Consider the following 26218-nt stretch of genomic DNA (forward strand, 5'->3'; position numbering starts at 1 on the left):
ATTCCCACTGCACACTTCATGCACACACACATGCATACACCCGGCCCTCACAGAAATAGCCACTGAAGAACAATTCAAGGAATCAACAGCACTCCCACCAATAACAACTTCTGATAATGCACTTTCCTGCTTCTCTACACAGCCTTGCTTTATTGGAGAGCCACTCTACACTCTTCCCATACCAGAACAAAGAGAAGCACACAAATGGAGACGTTTTCACTATCACTACAGATTTACTTGCACTTCTTGCTTCCCCAGTGCTCTGTAGGCATATACAGGACTAGTTGTGGCATGTCAGCTTTCACTCCTATGCTGCTGCAGAAGAACTGGGCCTTAAGTCTTCTGTCAGTATCAGAGAGTGTAATTCATCAGGCCCATCTGCCAAATAAAAAGGCAGAGCTCATCTGTGTCTGCTTGTACAATCTTATCACCTGCACCAGGGCCAGAAATCCAAGATCACTGCTTTGTTAGGTCTTCAGAGATCATTATACATCTAGAATCCTTGACAAAAAAGATGGCTATAGTTCATCTTTCAAAAGTTCTTAATACAGACGTGTCCATTTAGCAAAGAAAAAAGATGTAGAAAGCCAAGTGATCATTATTTATTTATTTGAATAAATAGTACAACTGTCACAAACCATGCATAACACTCCTGCTGTGATTTTTAGCAAACATAGCATTGCATTGTAACTTGCTTACAGTACACAACTCTTGTCATATGCTAGAGACATCCAGCTTTGTAACAAGTCCAGAATTTTATCCGCAAGGCTGGTTTTTAGTAGTTAGAAATCCAGAGTGAACACTGCTAAAAACAGTAGAAAAGACTCTTAAAAAATACATTAACACTGAAAGTACTGGTGTGTGGGGAAGAGGGGTCAGAAATCACACAAAGGTTTAAACTGATTCTAAAATATCTGCCACTCTTTGTTTTTCATCTTGAAAAATAGGATGCAGCTGAGGAGTATCTGCCCTTCTCTTGTGGCAATACAGCTCAGTGGAACTGAGTATGTCAAGCAGATGCACCTAGAAGGCAAGCTGTACAGGGTGGAAAAGACAGACATTCATTATGTACTTACAAATGCAGAAGCTTTTATGCCACAGAGCATTCGACATTCCAAATGAACTCAACACGATTCAGAACTACCCTCCTGGCTCCCAGGAACACAGCTAAAACTCTAGCAGCACAAAGAGTTCATGAGTAACATGTTTAACAATGACTCATTTTTTTGAGAGGAAAAGAACTTAGTATCATGCATATGTAACAGAAAGGCATGACAAAAGCAGGTGTTTAGAGAAGCTTTACCTACATTATTCTTCCTGCAAACCTCACTGATTGGGATGAAGCTCGAGTTCAGTTAAATCCACCCTGCTTGCAATCTGGTTAGCAGGAAGTACAGCATCTATGCCAGCTAGACAGCAAGGAGCCAAGGAATGAAAAATGTATTTTCCCTGTACAACATTTACCAAAAGACTTAAAAACATAACAAAATAGGGTATGACACCTGCCCCAAGCTGTTCAGGGCATCAAGCCTGCAGTCTTCCCTGACAGGGATATTAATGTAAGGAATGCTAATAGGGACCCATGCCTCAAGACTGTACAGGAGGGACTCAGGTTTCTGCAGTGACCAGAAACACATAATTGAACAAAACAGAAGCTATTTTAAAATGTTCACATCTGTTAACATGCAATGAAGATGCCAGCTGTATAATACCATCTCAGAAATAGTCATTCCCCCTCCCAAAGCCAAACTGCTCTTATCAATCGCCTCTTATTTTCTGTTTGCTTTTGATATTAATATTGCTTGCAATTAAAAAACCTAGATTCTCTGAAGGTATTTCCAAGCTACTCAGAGAATACAAACAGTACCAGCACTTCCACATCACCTGAAGGAAAGTGGATGGAATGAGAAGCTCTTTAACAGGCTTGTTTTCCACAAGTAACACTGCATTGAACTAAAAGTTTGACCTTTCAGTTCAATTACCTTCCAGCCCCTGTTTTACAGCATGAAAGGTTAGAACAATTTCATTAACTTGCCAGGAGAGCTGACCCACCAGGCCTTAGTGCCTCTGAAAGTCTCCTTTGTAACAATTGCTAGTGTCATGGTAAAGTCTAGTGGCCCCATCTGAAATTTAAGTCCAATTGTTCTAGGCTCTGTATAAACAGCAAGAGGTCAGCTCCCTTCTGAAGCACAAACAAGCAAAAATTCCTCACAGAACCTTAAAGATTCAGATAAGATATGATTTTTTTCATGGAAATAAAGGGCAACTTCTTTCCATCTTTGTTTTGGAGGTGTGATGGGAGGTGACTCAAATCATTCAAATACTACTCAGAACCCCAAAATATGAAACTAAGATGTAGAAGCCCACTTCTCTCTGAGATTAAAAGAACATGTTTAAGGAGGGAAGGAGAAAATCACAATCTTTAAATTATACCATTCAAATAGCACGTTTCTTCTTGAATTCAGTAGGGTAAATAATGTTTAGTGTAAGAAATCAATTTCTAAGGAAAGAGGATGCCTATTTACAACAGGACTTCAGTGAGCCCCTGGAGAAGAGCAATACTACCGGCTTCCTCTTTGAGGCACTCTGCCTAATGTTTCACTCAAAATGATGGCTGCCCATAAAAGAATAGCTACTGCTGTGATATATAAAAGCAGCAGTCAAATCTGTCCCCTGTGTACTCCACACTATTATAAGCGTATTCCACAAATAATTTACTCTGGAAATGACAATCCAGTTTCCTTAGCAAAGTTGTCCTCAAAACTCTACTCAAGACAACTCATGTTCCAGCGCAGCCCTCTTGTACGCACTGCTGTACCTACCACATCAGCCGGGAAAAGCTCTACAAATGAAACCTGTGAAGTACTATGAGGTAACTAGAGTCTACCAGATAAATCTAGCAATCCCTTTTTAAAACAGAGACCACTAAAATCCATAACAACTTAAAAGACTGTAGAACTAGGCCACAGCCTAGCAGAGTTATTTCTTGGGATGGTACAAGGCAACTTGATGGAATTAGTTTGGAGCATAACTGGTCACTGAAGAGTTTCACATTTAAGTGCTAACCATTGGGTTGCCTCTTGCAATAGTCCAGTGCAATCCCTAAGTAAAAGCAAGCTCTTATTTATATAGAAATTCAGGTTTTCTCTTTAGGAAAGAAAATACATAAAACTCTGCTTATAAAAGCCTGAGCCCCAGATCTGTACAGCTGCCAGTAACTCCAAAAGGCCTTTAACTCAGCTACTTGAAATAAAGTCAGCCTTTAAACTGTCAAGCTCATTATTCCCTGTGTTCATTTCAGAAAGGATCATGGGCAAAATGTATTAATCCAGCCCACACCTATTTGACCGGCTCCTGACAGACCTGATTGAAGCTATGTGTTTAACAGGAAAACGTGGCTCTAGCAACCAATTTTCTCCTAGAAGGGAGATGAAATAAAAAATAGATATCAAACAATTAGCTGGTCATTCCACTGAAAGACTTACTCTGTGTAAACACTGAATGGAAGTAACACTGAGTAGCATGAGATTAACACAAAAACTGAAGCTTTTGCCACTAGCTTCAGATAGTGCCTATAATTCCCCTCAGTCCCCCCCCACCCAACGGAACATAAAAAATGTTATTTAACAGAAAAGGCTCAGCTTCTATATAAATTCCAATGCTGATTTTCTATTGCTAACACTTAAGCCCGGAAAATCATCAAATGCCAGCTGTAATCAAGGACTATGCAAAAGAAATTCTATTGTAGAATCAAAGAGGCTCCAGCCATGAGGAAGGCCTAATGTTTTCCCTGCTTATTAAATTAGTTAGTGGTATATTTCCTTTATCAAAAGAACATTTGTTGATCATTACAAACAACAGACCCAGCAGTATCTTCTGGTAAAAGTGTGAAATATCTACACATTTTCAAGTGACTTAGAGAATACACATGCATTATTTTTAGTGGGATTGTCATATAAACAGCTACAGAGAGACCACAGTAATTGTAGAAAGAATGCATGAAGTATAGCATAAGGCACAATGGGAGCGTGCAGAGGGTGTGTTTATTGTAATTTCTGCCTAAGGTTGGAAGGATGAAGACCTCAGCAGCTTCCACGGTCATTCAATGTTCTTGTACTTCGTGAACAGGTTGTATAGAACCCTGAGGGTAGACTTCAGATCCAAGTTGACAACATCTGTGAAAGAAAAGGAGAAGTTCTTAATTTGCTTCTGGTTTTCCCTTGTTTGTCCTCAAAGAACAAAAGTCCTCTCTGAGCCAGTGGGATCAGCAACAAAAAACCCCAGAGTTCTGATGTCCCCAAGGCAAGCTTTTTAAATGTCCCATATGATGCATTTTTAAACAGCTTCATGATAACAAAGCCACAGCTAACTTCTCTGCAAAATGAATAAAAGATAATTCCCTTCCTCATCTAAAATTGGCTACAGAGAAAGTATACTTCTGTCTGGGACCTGGGATAAAGACTTTGGGAAATACTACTGATGACTTCACTGGCCACAGAAGAAGCAAGCAAGTAGCCACACACATGATACAAGATGCTGAACCTCACATATCCACAACTCTGCAATGGTACAGCCCACAAGTAACCTGTATAGAGGCTATGAACTAACCTATGGTTGAATTAAAATATAAGCTTAACATTGCATGGTTTTGTCTTTTTTCTTTTTAAATCTTACACTGATGGAAACTCCACCTCCATCCTTTGACAATTCAGACAGATGGTTAATTACTTCACTGCTGCAAAAGTTACACTGTAATTCTAGTTTAACATTTCCCTAACTTAAAGATCCTGTTATGCCTTTGCTGCATTAAAGAGTACAGTAGTGTGAGATGCACCCTCCCTGTGTGGGTGATTACAGTGTTCCTTACTAATCACTGTCTAACAGGCATTCCCAGGAATAAGCATATTCTCAGCCTCCTGTTTCTTATTTTAAGATCAAAGTATGCACATTAGCAACAACAACTAATAAAATATTCACTGAAAGTGGCCATAAAGCATCAAAATAGTTTAAAATATTCCATTAATCTAAAACATTCACACTCCATAACCACATTAGAGGCTAATAAAATTAATCCACTACAATATATTTCTGCTGCAATAATTCAGCATCAAGTTCCACTCCTGGCCCAATTTATTCAATTGAGTTGGAAGAACAGAGAAGAGCAGCTGTCCTGTATGCTCCTATTTTTGCTTGTCACCTATACAAAGACGCTCTAAGATATTAAACAAGGCCTCATTCTTGCAAGCACTGCAGAAAGCATGGGCTATAGCGATAAACATTGTGATGTTATGCTCTAGACAATGTTTTACATGAAAATCTTACAGCTAGTTCAAGAGGCATTTACTACCCAATTCACTGATTCATGTAACAGGCTATCCAGCCTATTTAGGAACAAATAATAAGTCAGTATTAAAATGGCATTAACAGTGTAAACTACACACAAACTTTTTGCAGAGCATCAAAGTCTATAATGGAATCACAAAATCATAGAATAGTTAAGGCTGGAAAGGAACTTAAGATCATCTAGTTCCAACTCCCCTGCCATGTGCAGGGACACTTCACACTAAACCATGTCACCCAAGGCTTCGTCCAACCTGGCCTTGGACATCGCCAGTAATGGAGCATTCACAACTTCCTTGGGCAACCCATTCCAGTGCCTCACCACCCTTACAGTAAAGAACTTGTTCCTTATATCCAATCTAAACTTCCCCTAAGTTTTAACCGATTACCCCTTGTCCTATCACTACAGTCCCTAATGAATGGTCCCTCCCCAGCATCCCTGTAGGCCTCCTTCAGATACTGGAAGGCTGCTATGAGGTCTCCACGTAGCCTTCTCTTCTCCAGGCTGAACAGCCCCAACTTTCTCAGCCTGTCTTCATACAGGAGGTGCTCCAGTCCCCTGATCATCCTCGTGGCCCTCCTCTAGACTTGTTCCAATAGTTCCATGTCCTTTTTATGTTGAGGACACCAGAACTGTACACAATACTCCAAGTGAGTTCTCATGAGAGCATAATAGAGGGGCATGAAAATTAAGATAAAATTAACTGCCGTTCTAAGAAACATGTATTACATGATTGTACTGACTGTCAAGATCCAGATGATTAGATGAAACTACGGTGACAAGCAAAGCCCAAAATGTTACTGTCCACTCTACAGGAGCAGCTTTCTAAGAGCAACAATCAATTGCATAGGCAATTCAGTCACACAGCCAGCAAACAAGCATGCTCACTCCCGCAGCTGTGAACTACTGCTACCAGGAATGGGTACAAACACAGAAGAGGAGGAAATACATACAAGAGACTGTATATCCTGCAGCAGGTAAAGTGAAAATGAATGTTCTATGGGCTAATTTGGCTCTCTAACTTCTACTGATAATTAAGTTTATAATCAATAAAACACTTCAAGATATTCTGCTGCTTACTGAATCTACACACCTTGCTGGGAGCAAACAGATCTGCTATAGTGTTCTGCTACTCATGATAGCATTAGGATATGAGATAGCCTTATGGGAGGGTAGTCTCCTCTGGTAGATCAACCGATAAAAAATAGAGAAGTCTTCTCTCTCAAAACAGACTTATCTAACTTACTTGGTCTCCTACTGCAATCTCTTTAACCCTTCCACTCAAAAAACTGCCATTTTCTGATTCTGCATTCATTTCTCCAGTTTCCCTGTCTTCCTCACATACCTACTGACTCACCACCAATACTCAGAACACTGCTTTACCTTCTCAAGTTAGCATCTTGTTTTACTGAATTCTTCAGGAGCAATTTTCAACCCCAAATTTAAAAGAACAATATTGACAAGATACATGTGCTTTTAGTATTGACTTTTGCCCTTTTCCCCCCACTATAACTATCTCCACTATTTGTTAATCTATTTATTATCACCACTTTGTCTCAGATTAAGTCAAAATCTTGGGTGTTTCTCATTTTTCTTTGTTCTGTGTAAGCCTCTAACACGATGTAGTTTGTAACATCAGGAATAAAATTGCTCATTTAGCAGTCACAAAGTTTTAATTTCTCTTTTTATCCCTAGTGCTTGCAATAATGCAGACCTCACCTTTAATTAATTCAAGGTTCACAGACTTTAAAGGAAAAAAAACAGGTTTTATACTTTTCTGTTCTGACTCCAAAGTTCACATAAATCAAGTAGAGGATTTGCTACTGGTTCTCTTAAAAAAAAAAACAAACCAAACCAAAATAAAAGCCAAAAGCCTTTCATTTATCTGCCATTGGAATCTGATCACAGGGGTCCAAGCCAGGTAACTGTAAGAATTACAGACCCTGAAAAGCTTCCTGCTTGGATTGTTACTGAGAATATCAGCAGAATTTATAATATAGCACTGAACAAACAGCTCCTGGGCTATTCACTAAAGATAGATGCGCATACCTCAGTGAATCTACTCCAGACAAAAAACACAGGTAAGGATATACCCCAGACATAGACGATGAATCCTTTGGAAAACTATCAAGAAGAGCATTTACAGCTCTGCTTTGCGGCACTACTGCTACTGTCTTTGAATGGAGTTGAACTTCAAACACCTGCTATTATGTTTTTATATACAGTTTGAAGCCACATGCATGTCCATACCTTCAGGACGAGCTTTTGGTTTCTTCAGTCCTCCATCTTGCATCAGCTCAAAAGCAAAGGAAACATTATGGACCTGAAAGAGGTAAAGTGCTTAGAATCTCAAAGTTATAAAGGAATTTAAAGCCTTTAATCAAATTTTAAAAATGTTTTATTCTCCCTACACTTGACATAGAGAATGATAATTCTATTTAAATCACTATTAAACATTTATATGTTCAAGCACAGCAGAAAGTACATATAAGAGACTAAGAAATGAAAGCTTGTATCACTGCAGGGTAAATATTCACCTTTTGATTCAAATGAAGTAATTTAAGATTCCCAAATTTCAACTGCAAAAATGTGACTGGGTACCACATGAACCAGGAAACCCCATAGAAACATCAAATAAACTACAGGTAAAGAATTAATGGGTATTAGGCAACTAATACAAATGAGATAAGGGGTTTTTAGGCATGACATTCTGTGACCTTGGGAAGAAGTTCTATCTCCCTGTCAAACCCAGTGAATAGGATGCAGCTAAAGTAGAGCTCCCTCACCTTTTGCCTTTCTTGTCTATTTATATGGTACATACTAAGCAAAGCCAAGCCTCAGATCTGCTGTCTAGGACAATAAGGCATTCCTGCACATAAAAACACTTCAGGCAGTACTACAATTTAATAAATCACTTTGATTATGTAAAGTACTATACAGTACAAAGCGCTTATTACTGATTTATTCATTCTGGATATTCATGAGCTTTGTGTGTTGTTTAATGCTAGTAACAGAATACCCTTCTTCCTTAACTGTAGGGAATTTACCCATTCATTTCATAAGCAGCTTTTAGTGGTACTATCAAGTGTCACAGCCAGTGCATCTTTGCTACAGCTCCTGAAGAGAAGAATATACCAGGTTTTGATTTGCTGGGCACAAAGAGAAAGGACACAATGACCGGAAAACATCATCTGGTAACAAAGCACAAAGAATATAGCCTGAAGTTTCTACCCACCTTTTGATCAAAACTTTCAGGTGTTAAGTAGAAGTTGTGAAGTGGAACAAAATAGTCTTCAAGGAGACCCATGAGCAAAACCAAGTAAACACCATCTGCAAACTAAAAAGAAATACGGATGATATTCTTAGGTGAAAGCATCTGTTTTCAAATAAACATTCATAAACAAGCAGAACAAAGAATGCTTGGCCCAAATTATGTACTTTGATTTATACCACCGTTTGCTAGCACAGAAGTATAAGGTGCTTTAGGAGTCACAGTAAGGAATTGGCAGCAAATGTAACAAGCAATTAGGGCCTTGTTTCATCTGCTCCCTGAATTCACCTATACCCTTGCAATCACCAGTGCAGCTAAGCAAGCTAAATTAGTCTTTTCTAAAAAGCCTGTTAGTATAGCTACTTTCTTAATAGTTCTCTAAAGAAAAGGAAAAACACAGGATACAAGGCTTTCTCCCTACATCTGGTAGCATTGTTTCCCTACTCTAATTTCCTGAGAAAAACAAGGAAGCCCATCAGCTATGGCTATAGCATTAACCCATGCAAGATCATGTGCCAAAGACTACTTAAATTACTTGTACACACTAAATAGCTCTAAGCAGAAATTAAAAGCAATTCACCTGGGAGATAACTATCATTTCTACTCCTTAGTTGTGCAGAGTATTTGGTCTTAACAGGCAGAGACTGAGAACAAGATCTTCATCTCCAGCCAGTTACTTATTTAGTAAGCTACTGAATACTTTAGGGTAAGGTTAGAGTATGTATGTCCTTGCTTTTCCTCATATTAATTTGATTTGCTTGAAGAATCTTGCCAACTTTACTACAGGATTTAACTTAGCTTTTTTCAATTCAAACAAAACCAAATACCTCATCACCCAAAAAGAAAACCAAACAAACAAAAAGAGTCCTGAGAAACATGTGCCAATCCTAACTATTCTATGATTCTATGTTTGCACATTATATATTCCCAATCCTACCACCACAGTACCTGGACATTTTAAGCACAATCTCTCTTAAACCATGTGTATTGGACATTCAAATCTCTGCCCCTAATCAGAGCCTGAAATTAAGTCTCCTCTGTCAGAGGTAGGAAGTTTAACTTCAAAAAGCAATTTTTTCCCAAGTCAAAATAGATTTTTACAGTTTCATTAAATACTAAATAATATACTAAGTACTTTCAGCAATACTACTCAGTTTTCCTACTAGACAGCAGAACTACTTACTGGCTAATGTTATGTATTCCTAACAGACTTCTCACTTGTGATCCTGATATAGTTATTATATGTGACATTCTCTAATCTTTTAAAGAAACCCTGTTGGATATTTCTAAGGCATTAAACAACAATTTCTTATGATATATCTGATCCAGTCCCCCATTTATTTCAGCAAAGCTATAAAATAGAAGTGAATGACTGGTGTTAAACTAAGCCAGGATCAAACCAATTCCCCACACTCCTGGTATAATTCTCTAGATGCCATGCTTATTTACTTGTTGGGACAGTAAGATAACCATCTCTCCACAGTTCAGTGAACTCTGGGAAGAGTATCTGCTTCTGCTTAGCCAAGCCCAACCCTGAAAATTGCTTTATTCATCTGTACAGTGAGAACAACCCCACTGACACTGAAATTCACACTTACTTAAGTTTCCAAACACATTCCCTACCCACTTCTGTGCTACAGGCAGAAAACTCCTCAGAGCAGACAGAGGTGGTTGACAGTCACTTCCACTAGCTTTAAACAAACTAACCTGGACACTACTGGCAAACCACTGTAGTACAGGAGCTCGGATAGTTAATCTACACTGCTGAGCAGCAAACACAGTGCATGTGATCACATAATAGTAGGGTAAAGAGGTGGACATAAAGGCCTTTGATGCAACAGCAGAATTGTTTCTAGTCCCACTTTAATGTGATCAAAGCTAGCCCTGATATCTCTATGATGAACTGCACAGTGCAGTCCACACTCCTCCTGAGAGCCCCAGGCAACCAGCTATTAAGAGCTTATACCAGTTCATCCTGAATCCTCATCACTAGTAATGACACCACCCACCATCAACCCATAACTATAGCAACTGCTTTGCAGCACTCCACTTTGATCCAAGAGATAAGCTGCCCTAAAATCCAGCCATATTTTACAGTCATTAATAAGACTATTAAATAACTAAGAATTTCACCTTGTAATATAAATCAGTAACAATATGAAGTATGAGTAAACAAGCGGAAAGGAGGCAAGCACCAGTGAATGTCATTGCTACTTAAAAGACAGACCCTTTATCCATAAATTAACATGCCCAAAGATTAACAGTTCCATAACAAGGCTTTATGGAGAGAGTGCCTGTCATTGCAATTTACACAGTTAGATTACATACAAAAACTCAAAGTCTCCTACCTGAGTTTCTAACTCTGTTACTTCCAAATTCAGTTTATTCAAGTGTTTGTTCACAAAGGTGATCAGGGACTATAAAAGAAAAAATCAGAACCAGTGATGCTAGACACAACAGTCAGTGCCTGTGTGAAAGAGTTAACATAATCTTCTAAGACATTTTTTTTGCTTAATAAATATGCATGTGTGGTATTTGCTTTTGCACAAATAAGTACATAAAAATGAAAACAACCCATTCAGATAGTCTTTTATGTTGCACCATACGCCAACAGTCACCAGATGGTGCTATTACATACAGCTTACTAGTTATTTTTCCTAGCAAATAAAGCACACTTAGTCACATGGGAAAAAGCTGTGATGACGTCCGTTCTCCTATAGGTTATTTGTGAAGATGAAGCAAGCAGTAGGTTCATTGACTTTCCAAACTAATCTCTTCAGGTTATTGGAAAAGATCCACTCCCAGAGAGCAAGGCATCAGCAGCACTAAGCTAACGCTCCCAAGAGAAGATGCCAGGAGTACACTGTTCCGCATAGACCTCTGCTCCTGGAGTGATGTGTGCATATCAATTAGCGAATTACAGTCAGAGTGTAATCCAAGTCTGCCATTTGTATTCCCACAGAAAGCAGACCTGCAAGATCCTGCTACTATGAGCCAGACACGTACAGATGTACTTCATGAAGCACAGCAGTCTGACAGCCTGCTTACACTTCCAAAAGGGACAGAGTTGGGTGTCAAAACTTTATTGCATGTACAAAGCTAACTTCAGTTTCTATCAACTCTAAAAACACTATCCTAGAAGATGTTTCAGAATGGAAAGATAAAAAATCTTCCAGACACTTAAAAGCATTATTTTAAATGCTTACATCCTCTGTTTCAAAGTGAAGGGACAAATTACAGGACTGATCTTTGTATACTACTGTTCTAATAGTGCAACAGCCAGGTTGGAACTAGCTGATGGAACAAAGTGGAGTCTACCCATTATGTGTTCTCTAAAACTAGCACAAGCTGGCAGAGGTCAACAGCTACTTTACCTCTCCACTCTGCCTAACACGAAGAGCAATGTCAAGAATATGTCTGAATAGGTGTGCTTTGCAATGATGGACAAGAGGCCAGAGAACTGTATGAATTAGTGTTAGGCAGAAAAGCCCTGGGACAAAATCACTTCTTCTGTAAAAGCTTTGCATTTATCAAACTTATTTATGGGTGAATCATATTTCAGGGTACTGTGGAAAATATCTTCCAGTTGTGGAAGATCATCTTTAGTACAAGAATGAGCTGAAACACAAACAGTGAGTCCTTCTTGGGGAGACTGAGGCTGAAGATGCATGCACAACTGGCTATGGTTGAGCCTGGTCATCACTGCCTGCTACTCATTACCGTACAGCTCTGTCCTTCCTCGCTGGAAGACAGTGCTTGGGGATATAAATGTATATATCCAGTCAGAATGATCTGTACCACTGTGAATACTTCACACAGTAGTCTTTTCTAACCTGCATAAATTTTGATTGAATCTAGCAGCACTACCTAGAAAAGCTTTGGCCAATAAGGCAGAGTAACGAGACAAGCCTGAGCAAAGCCAATGAAGCCAGGTATCAGCTGGCTTTGAAAAAGTGATCTTTGGGGAATAAACACCCTTTTCACTATTTCAGAGTCCTCTTCTGCCCTTTTCCAGATCTTTCTGGTTATCTTTCCAAAAGCATAAGAAAAAAGCAGTATAGAAAATAAAAGTGTGTGTTTTTTTTACCTTTTTGACTACGCTGAGTTTGTCCGGTGCATGATCAAAAAGTGTGTCAAAGGCATCACGCTCTGGGTTTAGGGAAAAAAATAAATAAATCAATGCATCTCCAACAGCTGACTATGGAAAGCAGGTTATGTGTTCCAAGCTTAAAGGTCTTTCTCAGAAAGCCATGCAACAAAGACTCAGGCTAAAAGTTATCACCCTATATTGATGTCTAAGCAGAGCAAACCCTCCTGGGGACTTCAGAGGTAACTGGAAATAAACATATTAACTAACTTCCTCTTTCTGACATTCATAACTGGTACACAAAATAGGAAGGTGGAAGAAAAATTAAAATGAAACACTATTTTTTACTGTGTCCGAATCCTAACTTAAACAATGGAGCCACTGAAACATCACTTGGGTTTGGTGCACTACAGCCGCAGTGATAGCTATGGTTGCATCCACTACTCTGCATCAAAATCAGATATTAATTTGGTTAATTTCAAATTACTGGTAATACCCATGACTTTAGTAAAGCTTAACACTAAACACAAGTGACATCCAATTCAGCAGTGTATGAAGAGCAGAGCTTATATAAAGATTTAAATTAAATCTGGACCTTCAAGGCTTTATATAACACTATCTAACCCAATCTAAAATCTATTAAATTGACTATATTAGTGCAACATTTCACATTGTTGCAGCTTCAGGCTGACTGAAATTTTCCCTTTTTTTCCCCCCTTTTTTAATCCAGTAAAACAATAAAAAATAAGAAATAAAACATTTGCAGCTGCATTTTAAAAAAATTAACACCAAAACAAACAAAACCCTACATAAAAAATGCTGGAAAAGTGTGTGGGCTTTAAGATGTTAAAATTTTCAACACAGTTTATAACAATTTTTCCACGTTTTAACTCTTTTCATTTATAGAACACATTTGACTAGTTTTCTATTGTTAAATAAACAAGCATATTTATTATCCAGATTCCTTTGGTATCTGAAGATATGTTATTTGGCCCTTGTAGCCCATGACATTACTTATTTTCTAATTATGTTATTATTTATTAATGTTGCTACTCTGCAAGAGGGGAAATGGTTCACATATTATAAATGGGTAATAGTGTAACTAAGTGACTTGTTCTTCATTACACACAGTCTTTTACTGGAGCCCACATCTCTTAATTCTGCTAACAAAATTAAATGCAAAAAGAGAAGTCTTTTGGCAGCAACACCAAAAAAAAAGCATGGTTTTTGTTTAGAAGACAAGATCTATTGCTGGTAAGGTCTAAACTCTAAAATCTAGTGAACATGGAGGAGACATGATACTACATGCAAACGAATTAGAGAGGGCTGACTGGTCACTGAAAGCGGACAGATAAACAGAGCTTTCTTATACCTCGTACCATACACCTTTGCTTCAGTAATTTTCATGTATTCACATCCCTGGCAGTGTTCAAAGCCAGGCTGGACAGAGTCTTGGGTGACATGATTTAGTATGGGGTGTCTCTGCCCATGGCAGGGGGGTTGGAACTAGATGACCTTAAGGCCCTTTCCAACCCTAACTATTCTATAATCCCATGATTCCATACATAAATTAAACAGTGTCATTATAGAGAAGGTATACTCCAATTGCTGGGTGTTGTAAAGATTTTTACTTGAAATTCACTAACAACAGTACTAGGAAATAATTCCATATGCAGAATTTTCTCTATCACTTACTTATGAATTAAAGCAAATCAATAGAGACCAGTCTAAAGAGCACAGATTCTATACTGAATGATCTAGTTCTACCCCTTATGCTCCAGATTTGTGTGGATAACGAAACCTGTGCCCCCACAATACATTCCAGCCCCATGGAATTGCTCTATCCATTCTCTTGATCTGCTGATAGAAACAGACAAGATTTCTGTGCCTGACATATATTAAAAACCAGTTCAGTCAACTGTTACTTACCAAATCTTCCCATCATCATCCTGCAAGTCAGAGCATTCAAAAACATAGTGTTAGTTCATGAATAATCACTTTGAAAAGACAAGATTGTGGACTTAACAGGCCTTTTCCTGCAGGATGCCGAGGGCTAACCACTCCTACCAAGTCAGGAGACTGAGCATGTCACAGACCAGACAGAACGTGCTGCCGGAATGTCCCCAGCAGACCACCAGTGATGTCAGGGAGATACATTTGAAATGAATGGAAATGGGTAATTATGTTTTACACATAATTGTGATTTCTTATACATAGCTAGTTTTATGATGAGAGAATGAACAAACGTACTTCAGTGTAGCTTCCACAAATACAGCCATCACATGCTACACCACACAGCTTAGAAGGAACAATGCTATCTATCTCACTTTAATCTGTTTTCTCTGAAGAAAGAAAACATACATCACACCTGGGTACTATGTAAATAAAACTGCTACATATGAATTATACACACAGCCAATGACATCAGCAGACATATCAGATGTTTATCAGCTGGGAATCAGGCCCTGACTTGCATAGAGGAATCTGAAAGTATTCAACAAATGTTGGATTCTGCTGATCCTTGCATTTTCCATAGCTATACTTTATCTGGGTATGCAACACATTAAACAGTAAACCCCTCATATTGTGCAATATTAAATAACTTAATAAAATACATGTACAAGCACACATGCAAATCTGCAAACAGCTTTCTTGCTAAAAAATGTCTAAACCCCATTCCAGAGATTACATCTTACAAACCACAACTGAGGGAGAGGACAAGTTAACTACACTGTTCAAGAGCATAGGAGTAAGTGAAGGAACTTTGGCCCACAGACCTGAGGCAGAGCTCTGATCCTACAAAAAAACACTATGAGATCTTTAATGTCCACACAGAGATGTTATGATCTCATTTCTGAGTGTTTCCATCTGAATGATCTTCCCTACTGAGTTAGCCACATGGTACTTCATTTATCTTCAAAGTCATGGAAAGCTGAGCCAACTCTACAGGGAGCCAATACACTGATAAACTGAAGGAGAGCGCATGTAAGCTGCCCTGTTAGAAGAGTTGCCTTCAGGCCATGAGAAGGAAAATCTCAGCTTTTATTTGCAGCCAAAGTGCATGTCTAGCCTTCTCCTCATAAAACAGACTGTAAAAACATGAAGCAAAGTAATCTGTTTCAAAAACTGGAGAGGTAAGAGGTTAATTTATTTTTGCTGATCTTTAGTTCTGAGGTACTACAGAAAACAGAGACCATCGCTCCTTACAATTTTAACAGGGTATCACTTCAGTTTTGAGAGGTATTTCAAAGAACTGTCGTTTGTCAAACTAATTCTTCCCCAAAATATCTACATTAAGACCTTCACTTCAGAGAGGCAACAGCACTACACAGAAATTGGTGAAGTGTCCCTGCCCATGGCAGCGGGGTTGGAACTAGATGATCTTAAGGTCCTTTCCAACCCAAATCATTCTGTAATTCTGTGATTCTATATATGGCTATCTCCAGAAGGAAAGGAGGGGGAAAAGGGCCCACAAAGGCCACTTTCAGTGAATTATTCAGTTAAAAGTTTCTGTAACAAAAGAATGACAAGAAGATGCTTTTTTCTATTGTAATATATTTGCAGAGACCAAGTTATTTCTAAAAAGTTAAAAAAGCACCACATTAAGGGAATTTGTTAATTTATCAAGGGCTGGGGGAAGATTGTCTCTTATGTCTTCATAAATGGTCTCACATCATGCACCCCAGACACACTCCAAAGTTAATGTGTTTTGTGCTTACTCTGTCGTAGTCGTCAGCTCCTCTGTAACGTGAGTGGTCTGAAGGAGGCCTTCGCGTTTCTGGAAAGGAAGATGGAGTTAGAAACTGAGACGGCATTAGTAATGGAAAAGCTCATTAGAGGCTCTGCATCATTCAGCATCTTTCAGAATCCCAGAGGGGAAAACTGGATAAAGCATGCTCGCTAAGTTCTGTAGAGGTAGAGGTGAAACAGCTGACGCACGAGGGCTCACTCCCAGAACAGTGGCATTTATCAGGCTGACAGCCAAATGGATGCTTGGGAAATGTGTGCACGTATATATATTTGCAGCCAACAAACTCACTAACAATTCTCCTCCTGAGACCGGAGTCAACATCGTGCCTGGAACACAGATTAAAGAGAGTTTGTCAGCCCTGTCTTAAATTGCCCAAGGGGATTCGTTACTGTGATGGTGTCAATGAACAGTCTGACACAATTGGCAGCCTGGCTCTCCAGAGAGGCCTGGGGCTGAAATAACACCCACGGTTGCTCCCATGCCAGGGCTCTGGTGTGCTGGCAGAGCTCTCCAGGCATGAGGGCAGGGCTCCTAAAGCAAGCATGTTCCTGAGGCCGCCAGCCACATGCCTGTCAGGAACACATCCACTAAGAAAAGGTAGGGATCATCCTAACCGGTATCCAAGCTGGTAATTTCACAATGGATAGTGTTTCCCTGTTATTGGGTTTTCTCTCCTTGAGATACTTTCTGCATGAATAAGGAAACTCCTAGCCAATATAAAGTTAGCATGCAGTGAGACTCAGTTTCAAAACAGCTTTATAGCAGCTTCTCCAGCTCTGTTAAGACACAGCCCCTTGAGATGGGGTCAAATGTTTCTGAGCTTCTCCACAGTTTTTGAGACATGGCATGTGCCTCCCGGAGGCTGGAATTGCTTTTACCCAAGTCAAAAACTCTCTTAACATCTCTATGGGTCCCTTTCATACTACTGCCTTCCAAAACTATGGGATACAGCTTTATGCCTGAGTGAAGGAATTTCTTTCCTCCCTTCTCTGCATTTAAAAAGCTGACACTAAGAGCTCATATCTCAGCAGCCATCTAGGAACCAGGTCTGTCAGAATGACTTACAGCAGGGTTAATAAAGCTGTTAGCTCAGATAAGCAGGGAAACAACCCTCCTCAGGCACAAGCTCCATACACATATGCCATCTCAATCGTTTTCACCAGCTGAACCCCAAACAGGAACTTACTAGGGAGGACAGCTTTGAAGAAAAACATATCCTTCCCCAGAAGCAATCTAAGAAATAAAAACTGAAATCTAAAAACCAGTAAGAAGAACTCCTGCTCTTCCACCCCCTACTCAACAAATGAAGACAGAGTTGCTTTCTCAAGCTACCTCCCAGGGAGCCTGGCTGAAAGCACTGTGGGAGCTGTTGTCTCCCATCCCTGTGCTGTTAACAGCCCTGTGCCTGAGCTGGGACTTGTGCTGGATACCGTCAGCTGGTCACGTCTTCACAGCCCCTCACTTCCCTATCATGCATACATCTCATCCTGCTCCCCTGAGGGAGCCACGGGAACAGCGCCAGAAAGTTTGGTAAGACAAGCCAGGATGACAGCATGGATGTTAAAATGAGGAAGCATCTGACAGGGCAATGTTTTCTTGCATACAAAACAACGTTGTCTTTCTTCCATCCCACCACATCTCTGCTTTATTAATACAGGTTTATGGACCTTCCAGGCACCATGTACCCCAGGGAGAAGATGCTACAAACTGTGAACAAAAACTCAGTAAGTGGTGACTAGTGAATAATGCCTCCAAAACCCTAATAAGAGGAATGGGTGCCAACACTGACACCCCAGTACGTGCAAATGGCAGCATTTCTGTGTAGCCCCCTCTGAGGCAGCTGAGCAGGCTGCTCACACACCAAGCCTAGGTCCCTTGGCCTTGCAATCCAAAAGCAAGTGTCATTCTTTGATAAAACTTTGATTCCTTACACCACTGCTACCACACACATTTATGCTTCATCTTGCCTTGCCTCTGATCCTTCAGTCTGCAACTTAGACTAAAAGGGAATTACTGTCATACCTCACATCTCCCAGCAGCACCAAGGTGGGACATGCTACCATTTTAATAATGATGAGGAGGAAAGCTAAGTGTGAAAGACAGCAATTCCCGAGCCCTGTAAAAATAACCAATGAGACCTAAACCATTTTTACACTTCTGAGAATGTTTTTGTTTTCCTGAATTAGGCTATTTGTTCACCATGCAAGTTTATGTTTCAAATATCAGGCAGTAGTTAGCTGAAAGGAAAATCTCAGGATTTTCAGTTCTCACTGGAAGCATGCACTGAAACCACGCACTGAAACCACAGAGTTCCTCTCCTCCCTGCCCTCAGTAAGGAGGACTGGAACAACAGGCACATGAGTGACACCAATATTAAACCACATATCATCTTAGACTCTTAACTCAGTACTCGGAGTAGCTATTAACAGTTTCTTAATTAGAAGATCCATCTAACCCTTGCTCTGCCAGAATACTTCATGTATAACTTGGACATGAAGGGTTTTGTAACTCTTTTGGGTTACAAAATTTTCTGTTTCACACAAAAACCAACAAGAAATCCAAACTTGGACGTGGATTTCAAAAAGTAACTAGGTTTCAGGAACTCTACATTTGTAAGGGGCTACCTCATGGTGTCCATTCTAAATAATATAAACAAAAGTGGGAGTTAGTCTTGCAGTTGTTCTGGGTAATACTGGTAGACAGATAGATAGGTAAAGGTTCTTCCTGGCAAGGAAGATAAAGCAGAATGTCCTCTCCAAACAGCTATTTTTAATTAAAATAGGGCACCTTAGGAAAGTCTCAGTCTGTCAAGATGCTAAAGGAAAGGAAGAATTTAGGTGAAGGGCAGAATTACCATAATTTTGTGGAGACCTAGCTGAAAATTTTCCATGTAGCATAGTGCTGTCACAATATTCATATATATATGAATATATTAATATTTGTATTACCTTGCCTTATGGAGCAGAACACTAAAAATTACAGAAGGAAAAGCATACAACACTTACCCAAGCTCATAACGTATTCTGCTTGGGCTATGGAAATGCACACAAGTTGGCTAAGCAATAACATGCTCAACCAGTATGACCCTCTTATTTTCATAGTGGAAGCACAGCCTTTCTGGGCAAGAAGCACCTTGTGAATCTGCACAGCCTGAGGACAGCTCAACAAAGTTGATAATGATAATCATAAGTGCCAAAGTCATCCATGAAAGTGAGATTTAACTAGTTTAGAAGATTGCAGTGTGGGTGTGCTTTTCACAATACTCCCACAATATCTTGCAAGGTTTTCTCGATACTTCTGCAAAGCTTACAAATAAGTCACTTAACAAACTGTTGATTAATCCCCTTAAACACATAGCATTTAAACTAAAACCTCTCAGAACAGAAACCTTATGTTAATTTGATGCAGTCTGACAGAACCCTAATCATTAATGGGATCTGTAATAAGAGATCATTTAACAAGGAATTGATAATAATAATAATCTTCTTAATAGTTTTCTTACTTGGATAAGGAACAATATTAACCTTATTACCATTCTTCTGTTTGTCATTAGTATAACAAAGACTAAATAAAATCCATTTAAAGAGATCTGTTACTGAACCAGCATGTAATTTTAGACTAGGCAATGAATGCTGAACTACAAAAATTCAATTTACCAAACTATAATGCCAAGTTATTGTTCCAGAAGAAACATGCTTCAAGTTTATACTGTGCTTGGTTTCCATTTAAATAAGCTAAGCTGAAGAGTTGCAAGCTTTTCCTAACAGTGGGATAGGGGGACTGAAACAAGCCTCCTCTTGCATGCAGCCAGCTGAGGTAGGCTCACAGCCAGCCGTTGCCAAACCATCTCCAGGACTCCAGCCTCGAGGTCCAAGAGCAAGAGCTTACAGGCCCATGAGCTTAAATTAACACTCACTGTACCATTGCTCTGACACCTTCAGGCACTCCCTTGGAGACACAGGTGTTGCTTTTTTTTCTCTTTCTTTCCATAGTTTCCATCAGCTTTTACTTCATCCTGTCTTCACCTCAGCCTTGCTTAGTCCCAAGATGCAGGGGCTCTGGTGAGCCAGACACTCTCAGTAGGTGTCTTCTCTATATGCCTCCAACAGGAAAGGATGTTAAAACACATTCCCCACAGCCTTCCCTTTGCTACAGAGGTGGAGGGTCATAGAGCTTCAACTAAGGACAAGGAAAGGGAAGCTCTGTCTCTTTACCTAAGGTTTTTTTCTGACTTATCAGTAACAAAGGACATGTCACTACTGGGCAGAAAGAGATTTCTAGCATCAGGGCATCAGAGGACTGTTGACCACCTTTGCATTTTCTTCCTTACTTTTCCAAGACAGTCAAAAGAAATTTAATTAGTCTATTTACATTCATGTTGCTTTATACCTAACTCTCTGTTCTTAACACGAAAGAATTACAGTAACCTGGAAACAGTTCAAAATCACCTCTTAAAAGACAGTACATACACTCATTGTGAGCCAGGGACTATTTACCAATTACACATTTACATCACACTCTGCACCTCTGGAGCATTCAGGCAGGCAGCCTGGAAAACACATTCAAATGTAAAGCAAATGAGGCTTGTCTAATCAACCGCTGCACAACCACATCTTGTAAGTGGATCCACATTTGCAAAATGGAGTCCAAGATCACTTCTCTTTCCTGTTCTTGAAAGGAAACCTACTGCAGCCTGACAGCTCTAACAGTAAATGGCACATACAGAAAGTACTTCCACAGCCTGCTGCCAGCTGAGCCTGCCTTGCAACAGCAGCACTGAGCATCACAGCAAACAGTCATGGCATGATCAGAGTGCCAGCTGGAACAGCTCTGCCTGGTGTTTCAACAGCTGTTGAGAGAAGCTGGGTTCACATGCTACAGCCCATACTGCACAGGAGCTTCAGCTGGAATAAAAGGCAACATGAAAAGCAAGAGTACACATGCTCCAAAAGTACAGTCTTTGTAGAGTGAAAGGAAATGATCAACAACAAAAAGAGAAAGGAATAACTAGAGCAATATCCAAAGGCAGGAGGCAAGAACTCAGGGTGCCTTGGGTCAGATCTCTTCTTCATATCTAAGGAAAGCTAACAAAAACACACGGCTGTGAAAGAAATGATGAAAGTCTATTAGCATGCCAAGGAAAACAACATGTCAAAGTCTGCATGACAAGTCACTGGGGTAAAACATCAGTAACAGGCTTCCCAGATTAGGGAGATTCTACGTGCTGAAACTCCTTTCCATGCTGTTTGTGTTTCAATGGCTTCTCTACAAAAAATGCATGTTAAAAAACATTTAATTAAGTGACAGAAAATGCAGACACACCTCTCTCTTCAACAAAATCCCATCACATATTTTTAGCTTGATATTGCAGTAGCGAATGGTGGTCCCAAACATACTCAACATACGGTGTTCTGGGGACATTTAAGCACACCAAAACTGCATTCCCAGGACTGGGACTCACTGAATAGCTGGGACAAGAATTTTCTATATTACAAGAGATCTGGGGAATGGATGAGAGCAGCCCAGCACTGCAAAATCAGTGAGAAACAATGATTGTTCTGACTGATTCTTCTTTTGAATTCATACTCACCCGCACAACTACCACTTGTACAGACACGTGTTCAGGCAGTCGAATGGGAGCCCGGAAATGCATTGCCAAAGCTACCAGAAGGTGAAGAATGGAAATCAGATTCTTGCCATGGATTGCTGCAGGGAACAAGGAAAACAAAGCAAATAAAAGAATACTGAGGCCTTATTTTAAACAGCTCTGGGAAAAAGGCATGAAAGGCAGTGAAAAATGCCTTTGGTGAACAACGTCATTTTTTTCTTTTTATCCTCCTTCCTCTTTCTCCTAAATTAACAAAGCCTACAATATAACTTTACAGGTAGCAAAGCTTAGGTTCAACCCTCCCTTTAAAGTACACGCCTAACTTAAGAGTCCAAACGTTTCAGCTCCCTCTTTAGTAAATGAAGATGGGCAGACCCAGCCACTTGCTTTCCATTGCACTGGAGAATACTGGAGTATACTGCTCTTAGTAGACTTCCAAAGTGTCAAGACAAGCTTTCCTGGCTGTAAGAGATTAACCCAACCCACTACTTAAGTAAAGGCACTTCTCAAATTCCATTCTGACTTTTGGACTGTAACATCCCTGAAGAGAGTGCACTTTCTGCTCAGGCTGTCAGAAGCTGCATCCTTCAGCAGCACACAGGATCCTTTTATTCACACTGTGGTGGCCTGAAGGATTAGACCACCCTCTAGTACTCGAATGACTAACATATTTCTCATATATGTAGGGATTCAAACTCAGGGAGCAAACAAAAAACTTTCTAATGAAAGCTTATCCTTGAAGAAACAAATTATTTCCATTATAGCCACAGTCCTTAAACAAAGACCACAGAAGAAGGTATCAGTTACAATCCATACATGGGTGCAGTAACACTCTCTATGCAAATAAACAATTTTAAAGAACACACTGCATCACAGAGAATACAATCAACCTACTGATTATCATACCCTCCTTGCCTGTGAAACTGAGACAGAAATCGTAACAGAGTCCTTACAGTCAACGTTCCACTTGATTGTCCAGCCATGGGGTCGGAGTAAATCATGGACAGCTTCCAGGACCGTCTGCAACTTTTGTTTCTGACCAATTTCAGATTGTGTCACTTCTGCCACATTGAGTTTACGGTCTGCTAATTTTTCTGTATTCATAAAAAAGCACAACAAGAAGAACATGCAAAATCAGATTAAACAAAGGCCTGGGTGGAAATAGCATGCACAGAGCACTGGGCAGAGCTGGGCTCTGCTATAAATTTTCCAAGGGAATGTTTTTCCTCAGAAAGCAGAATAGCTGAAAGCAAGCCTTTCATCAAAGTGTGTCAATTCCAGTAAAACCTGTGATAGAAAACTAGTAAGGTTTGGCAGAACATGCCCATCCATCAGGTGTCAAAATATATAATAACTTTCAGACAGGCACCAAGTCAGTAATAGTATTTATTGAACCACCCATTTTCTTTGCTGAAAAGCATTTGGTACAACACAGCCTTCTCTACACAAGCAATCTTCACAAGTTTAATGGACATTTCTCAAAAAGAAAAAAAAAAGCTAATTTAGGACAAAAATGAGGAAAAATTGCATGAACATGTACTTCAGCCTTATAACATTTATTTCAGGTTGGCTGAAGGTATGAATCTAAGCTAAAGCACACTTTGCCTCCTCAAACCATCAAGAGTCATAGACTCACGTGACCCACAGATTTGTACTGGCTTAGTGGAACTAATTTAAAGAAAGAAGTATGTTGGTACAATCTTGTCATGTTGTTATGACATTCTCACATCAGGGTTGATTATTTCCAAAAATGAACTAATGCAGGAAATTTTGTAAAATGCCATTTCTAAAATGTGAATTCTGTAATGGAATTTGTTTTTGCCAAAGTCGTTCCTCTCTTCCTCTGCGCTGTGGCCCTTGCCAAAGACACAAGAACTGAATTTCATCAAAAAAGAAGGGGAAAAAAAAGGAAGAAGAAAGAGAGCTGAGGTAGGTGGGGTAGAGGCCTCCAGCCACCAGAGCAATGGGAACAGCTGATCTCTCTTCTCCCTCTGCCCTGGGGAAGACAAAAAACTGGCCAAACTCATTCTGTTGCTGGGAGTAGGAGGCCATGACTGGTTGAACTTACTCCAATTATATAACAGGAATCCAGACTCTGGAACAAAAAACCCTCAGACTAGAACAAAACTGTTTTCACAAAATGGGATGGGCATCAACTCTAAAGATTCTTCCAGAAACATTTCAGACTTGTCAAAATCCATTATTCCAATAGTGGAACTATTTCTACTCCTAAATTCATCAATATGTTTATTCTGGACCTCCTACTTAGCTGAAGAAGACATATATATATCCATTTTTTTTTAAATTACAAATACTAAAGTACTTTAATTTTCAAACAGAAGAGATTTGCAAGTTATCAACTCACAAATACTTAGAACATTCTGACTGTTCCTATTGATCTACAGTAGGAAATTTTTATCAATGTCTGAATAGTATTAATGGGAAAAACTTTCATTATCCAAGATGTCTTCAGGTCTTTCTTAAACTGACTACCAAATCATGCAAGTATTACTGCAAATTATTTCAGACTTTAAAAAAAAATGGACAAGATTAATTTTCTGGTCACGTGTTACGGCTATTCTGCCAGTCAAGCAAGCACAAATTTTCCTTTCACCCTATCATCATGTGTATGAAGCCACTCCAGCCTCTCTAAGCCGCACTACTTGCACCTCGATAAAATAGAATCATAGAATAGTTAGGGTTGGAAAGGACCTTAAGATCATCTAGTTCCAACCCCCCTGCCATGGGCAGGGATACCTCGCACTAAACCATATTACTCAAGGCTTCATCCAACCTGGCCTTGAGCACTGCCAGGGATGGAAGCTCCACAGCCATTTCCTAATCTGTTACTCCAAATTGTTTCAAAATAATCCCATTGACAAACTGATCAAGACAGATCTTCTTGAAACACCCAAGGAATGCTAACTACTAGTTGAAGTTTAACAACTGTACTTCATTTGCCTTTCCTGCAGGCAACAGAAGATTTTCACAACAAATAGCTGACTTAACTCTAAGGCCTCAAGCATCAGGAGCACCACCGCAAGCATGAAGTGCTTTGCCTTCTCTATCAGTGAGACAGCAGAATAATGATAGATTCAGTTATGTAAGTCTTGCTGAAGAAACAAAGACACTCCTGAAGAACAACATAAGACTGGGGCCTAGTTGAGATAGTTTCAGGTCAGGGGAGAATCATTTGCCCTCCAGAGTCCCAGCAGCAAGAAAATGAGGAAAAGCCATTACAGCTGGAGTCTCAGGCTGCAAAGTGTTCATGCCCACCTTTCCACCTGTATGATATCTCAAGTCCAACTAAGCTACAGACGTATGTATGTAAAACTCCTTCACAGGGAGCGTAAGAAAGCAGTGAAAACTGTGACAAATGGTTACAGTGAAATGCACTACTGATACTGAAACAGCAGTGTCTATGTGTTAGAAGTACAACTGTATTCATACAAATACTGCTCCCCACCATGTCTGGAGGGTCCCAGCTGCAGTCTGACTGCAGTATTAAAAACACTCTTGTTTTATTCCTCAAGTTATTTTTGAGGAGTTTCAACTTTGCACAAAGTTAAGTGGTGTTAACCAATTTTATGTTTGTGAATGTTCACCAAAACACTGCAAACCTTTTTTTAAGGTGCATATGCAGAAAATTCAGTAAGCAGCATCTGTTAGCACCAGTGGAATTAGCACCACTAGGTCCTCCTGCCCCACTCTGACACAAACATCCTACATTCCAGCCCACTCTTGAAATCATGTCATAAGTAAACTGAGAACAGTCTGACTGTCTCCAAGAAACAGCGTAGAATTACAATGGTACTTGAAGCTTCAAGTCTCTCTCTTTACTAAAAGCACCCCCATAAATCACTGCATCATCATAAGGTTTTCTCTATTGTGCTCCTTGCATGAACACACACATTGCAAAGATGTAAGGGGGTTACAAAATCACAATTGCTTAACTGAGTATATCCTTTCATGAATCATTTGTACGTACGTGCCTGCTGCCATGTATTTTCTTTTTTGTATTTTTTCCCTTAAAAGTAATTCTCTCAGGACTTCACAAAACCTCTCAGCACAAGAGCTTTCAGAAGCAAATTATGCAGACAAAATTTCGGACCACATAGCTTCTTCTTGGTTCCCCACTGTAAACACAAATCTCTTCACCT

At 39.7% G+C, this 26218-nt stretch overlaps 1 protein-coding gene across 1 annotated transcript in view; it reads right to left on the reverse strand.

Moving 5' to 3' along the window:
• Positions 1 to 580: 580 nt before the first annotated feature.
• The window catches only part of PARVB (parvin beta), a 64628-nt gene continuing 38990 nt past the window's right edge, over positions 581 to 26218 (reverse strand). The window contains exons 5-13 of the mRNA XM_034062940.1: positions 23012 to 23152; positions 22041 to 22156; positions 16419 to 16477; positions 14629 to 14648; positions 12700 to 12761; positions 10961 to 11029; positions 8577 to 8678; positions 7592 to 7664; positions 581 to 4175 (exon numbers count right to left, since the gene is read on the reverse strand). Of these exons, the coding sequence (XP_033918831.1) occupies positions 4099 to 4175; positions 7592 to 7664; positions 8577 to 8678; positions 10961 to 11029; positions 12700 to 12761; positions 14629 to 14648; positions 16419 to 16477; positions 22041 to 22156; positions 23012 to 23152 (719 nt within the window). The 3' untranslated portion in view covers positions 581 to 4098. The remainder of the gene's footprint in view (positions 4176 to 7591; positions 7665 to 8576; positions 8679 to 10960; positions 11030 to 12699; positions 12762 to 14628; positions 14649 to 16418; positions 16478 to 22040; positions 22157 to 23011; positions 23153 to 26218) is intronic.

Source organism: Melopsittacus undulatus, chromosome 5 (assembly GCF_012275295.1).
Source record: "Melopsittacus undulatus isolate bMelUnd1 chromosome 5, bMelUnd1.mat.Z, whole genome shotgun sequence".
NCBI classification, from domain to species: domain Eukaryota; kingdom Metazoa; phylum Chordata; class Aves; order Psittaciformes; family Psittaculidae; genus Melopsittacus; species Melopsittacus undulatus.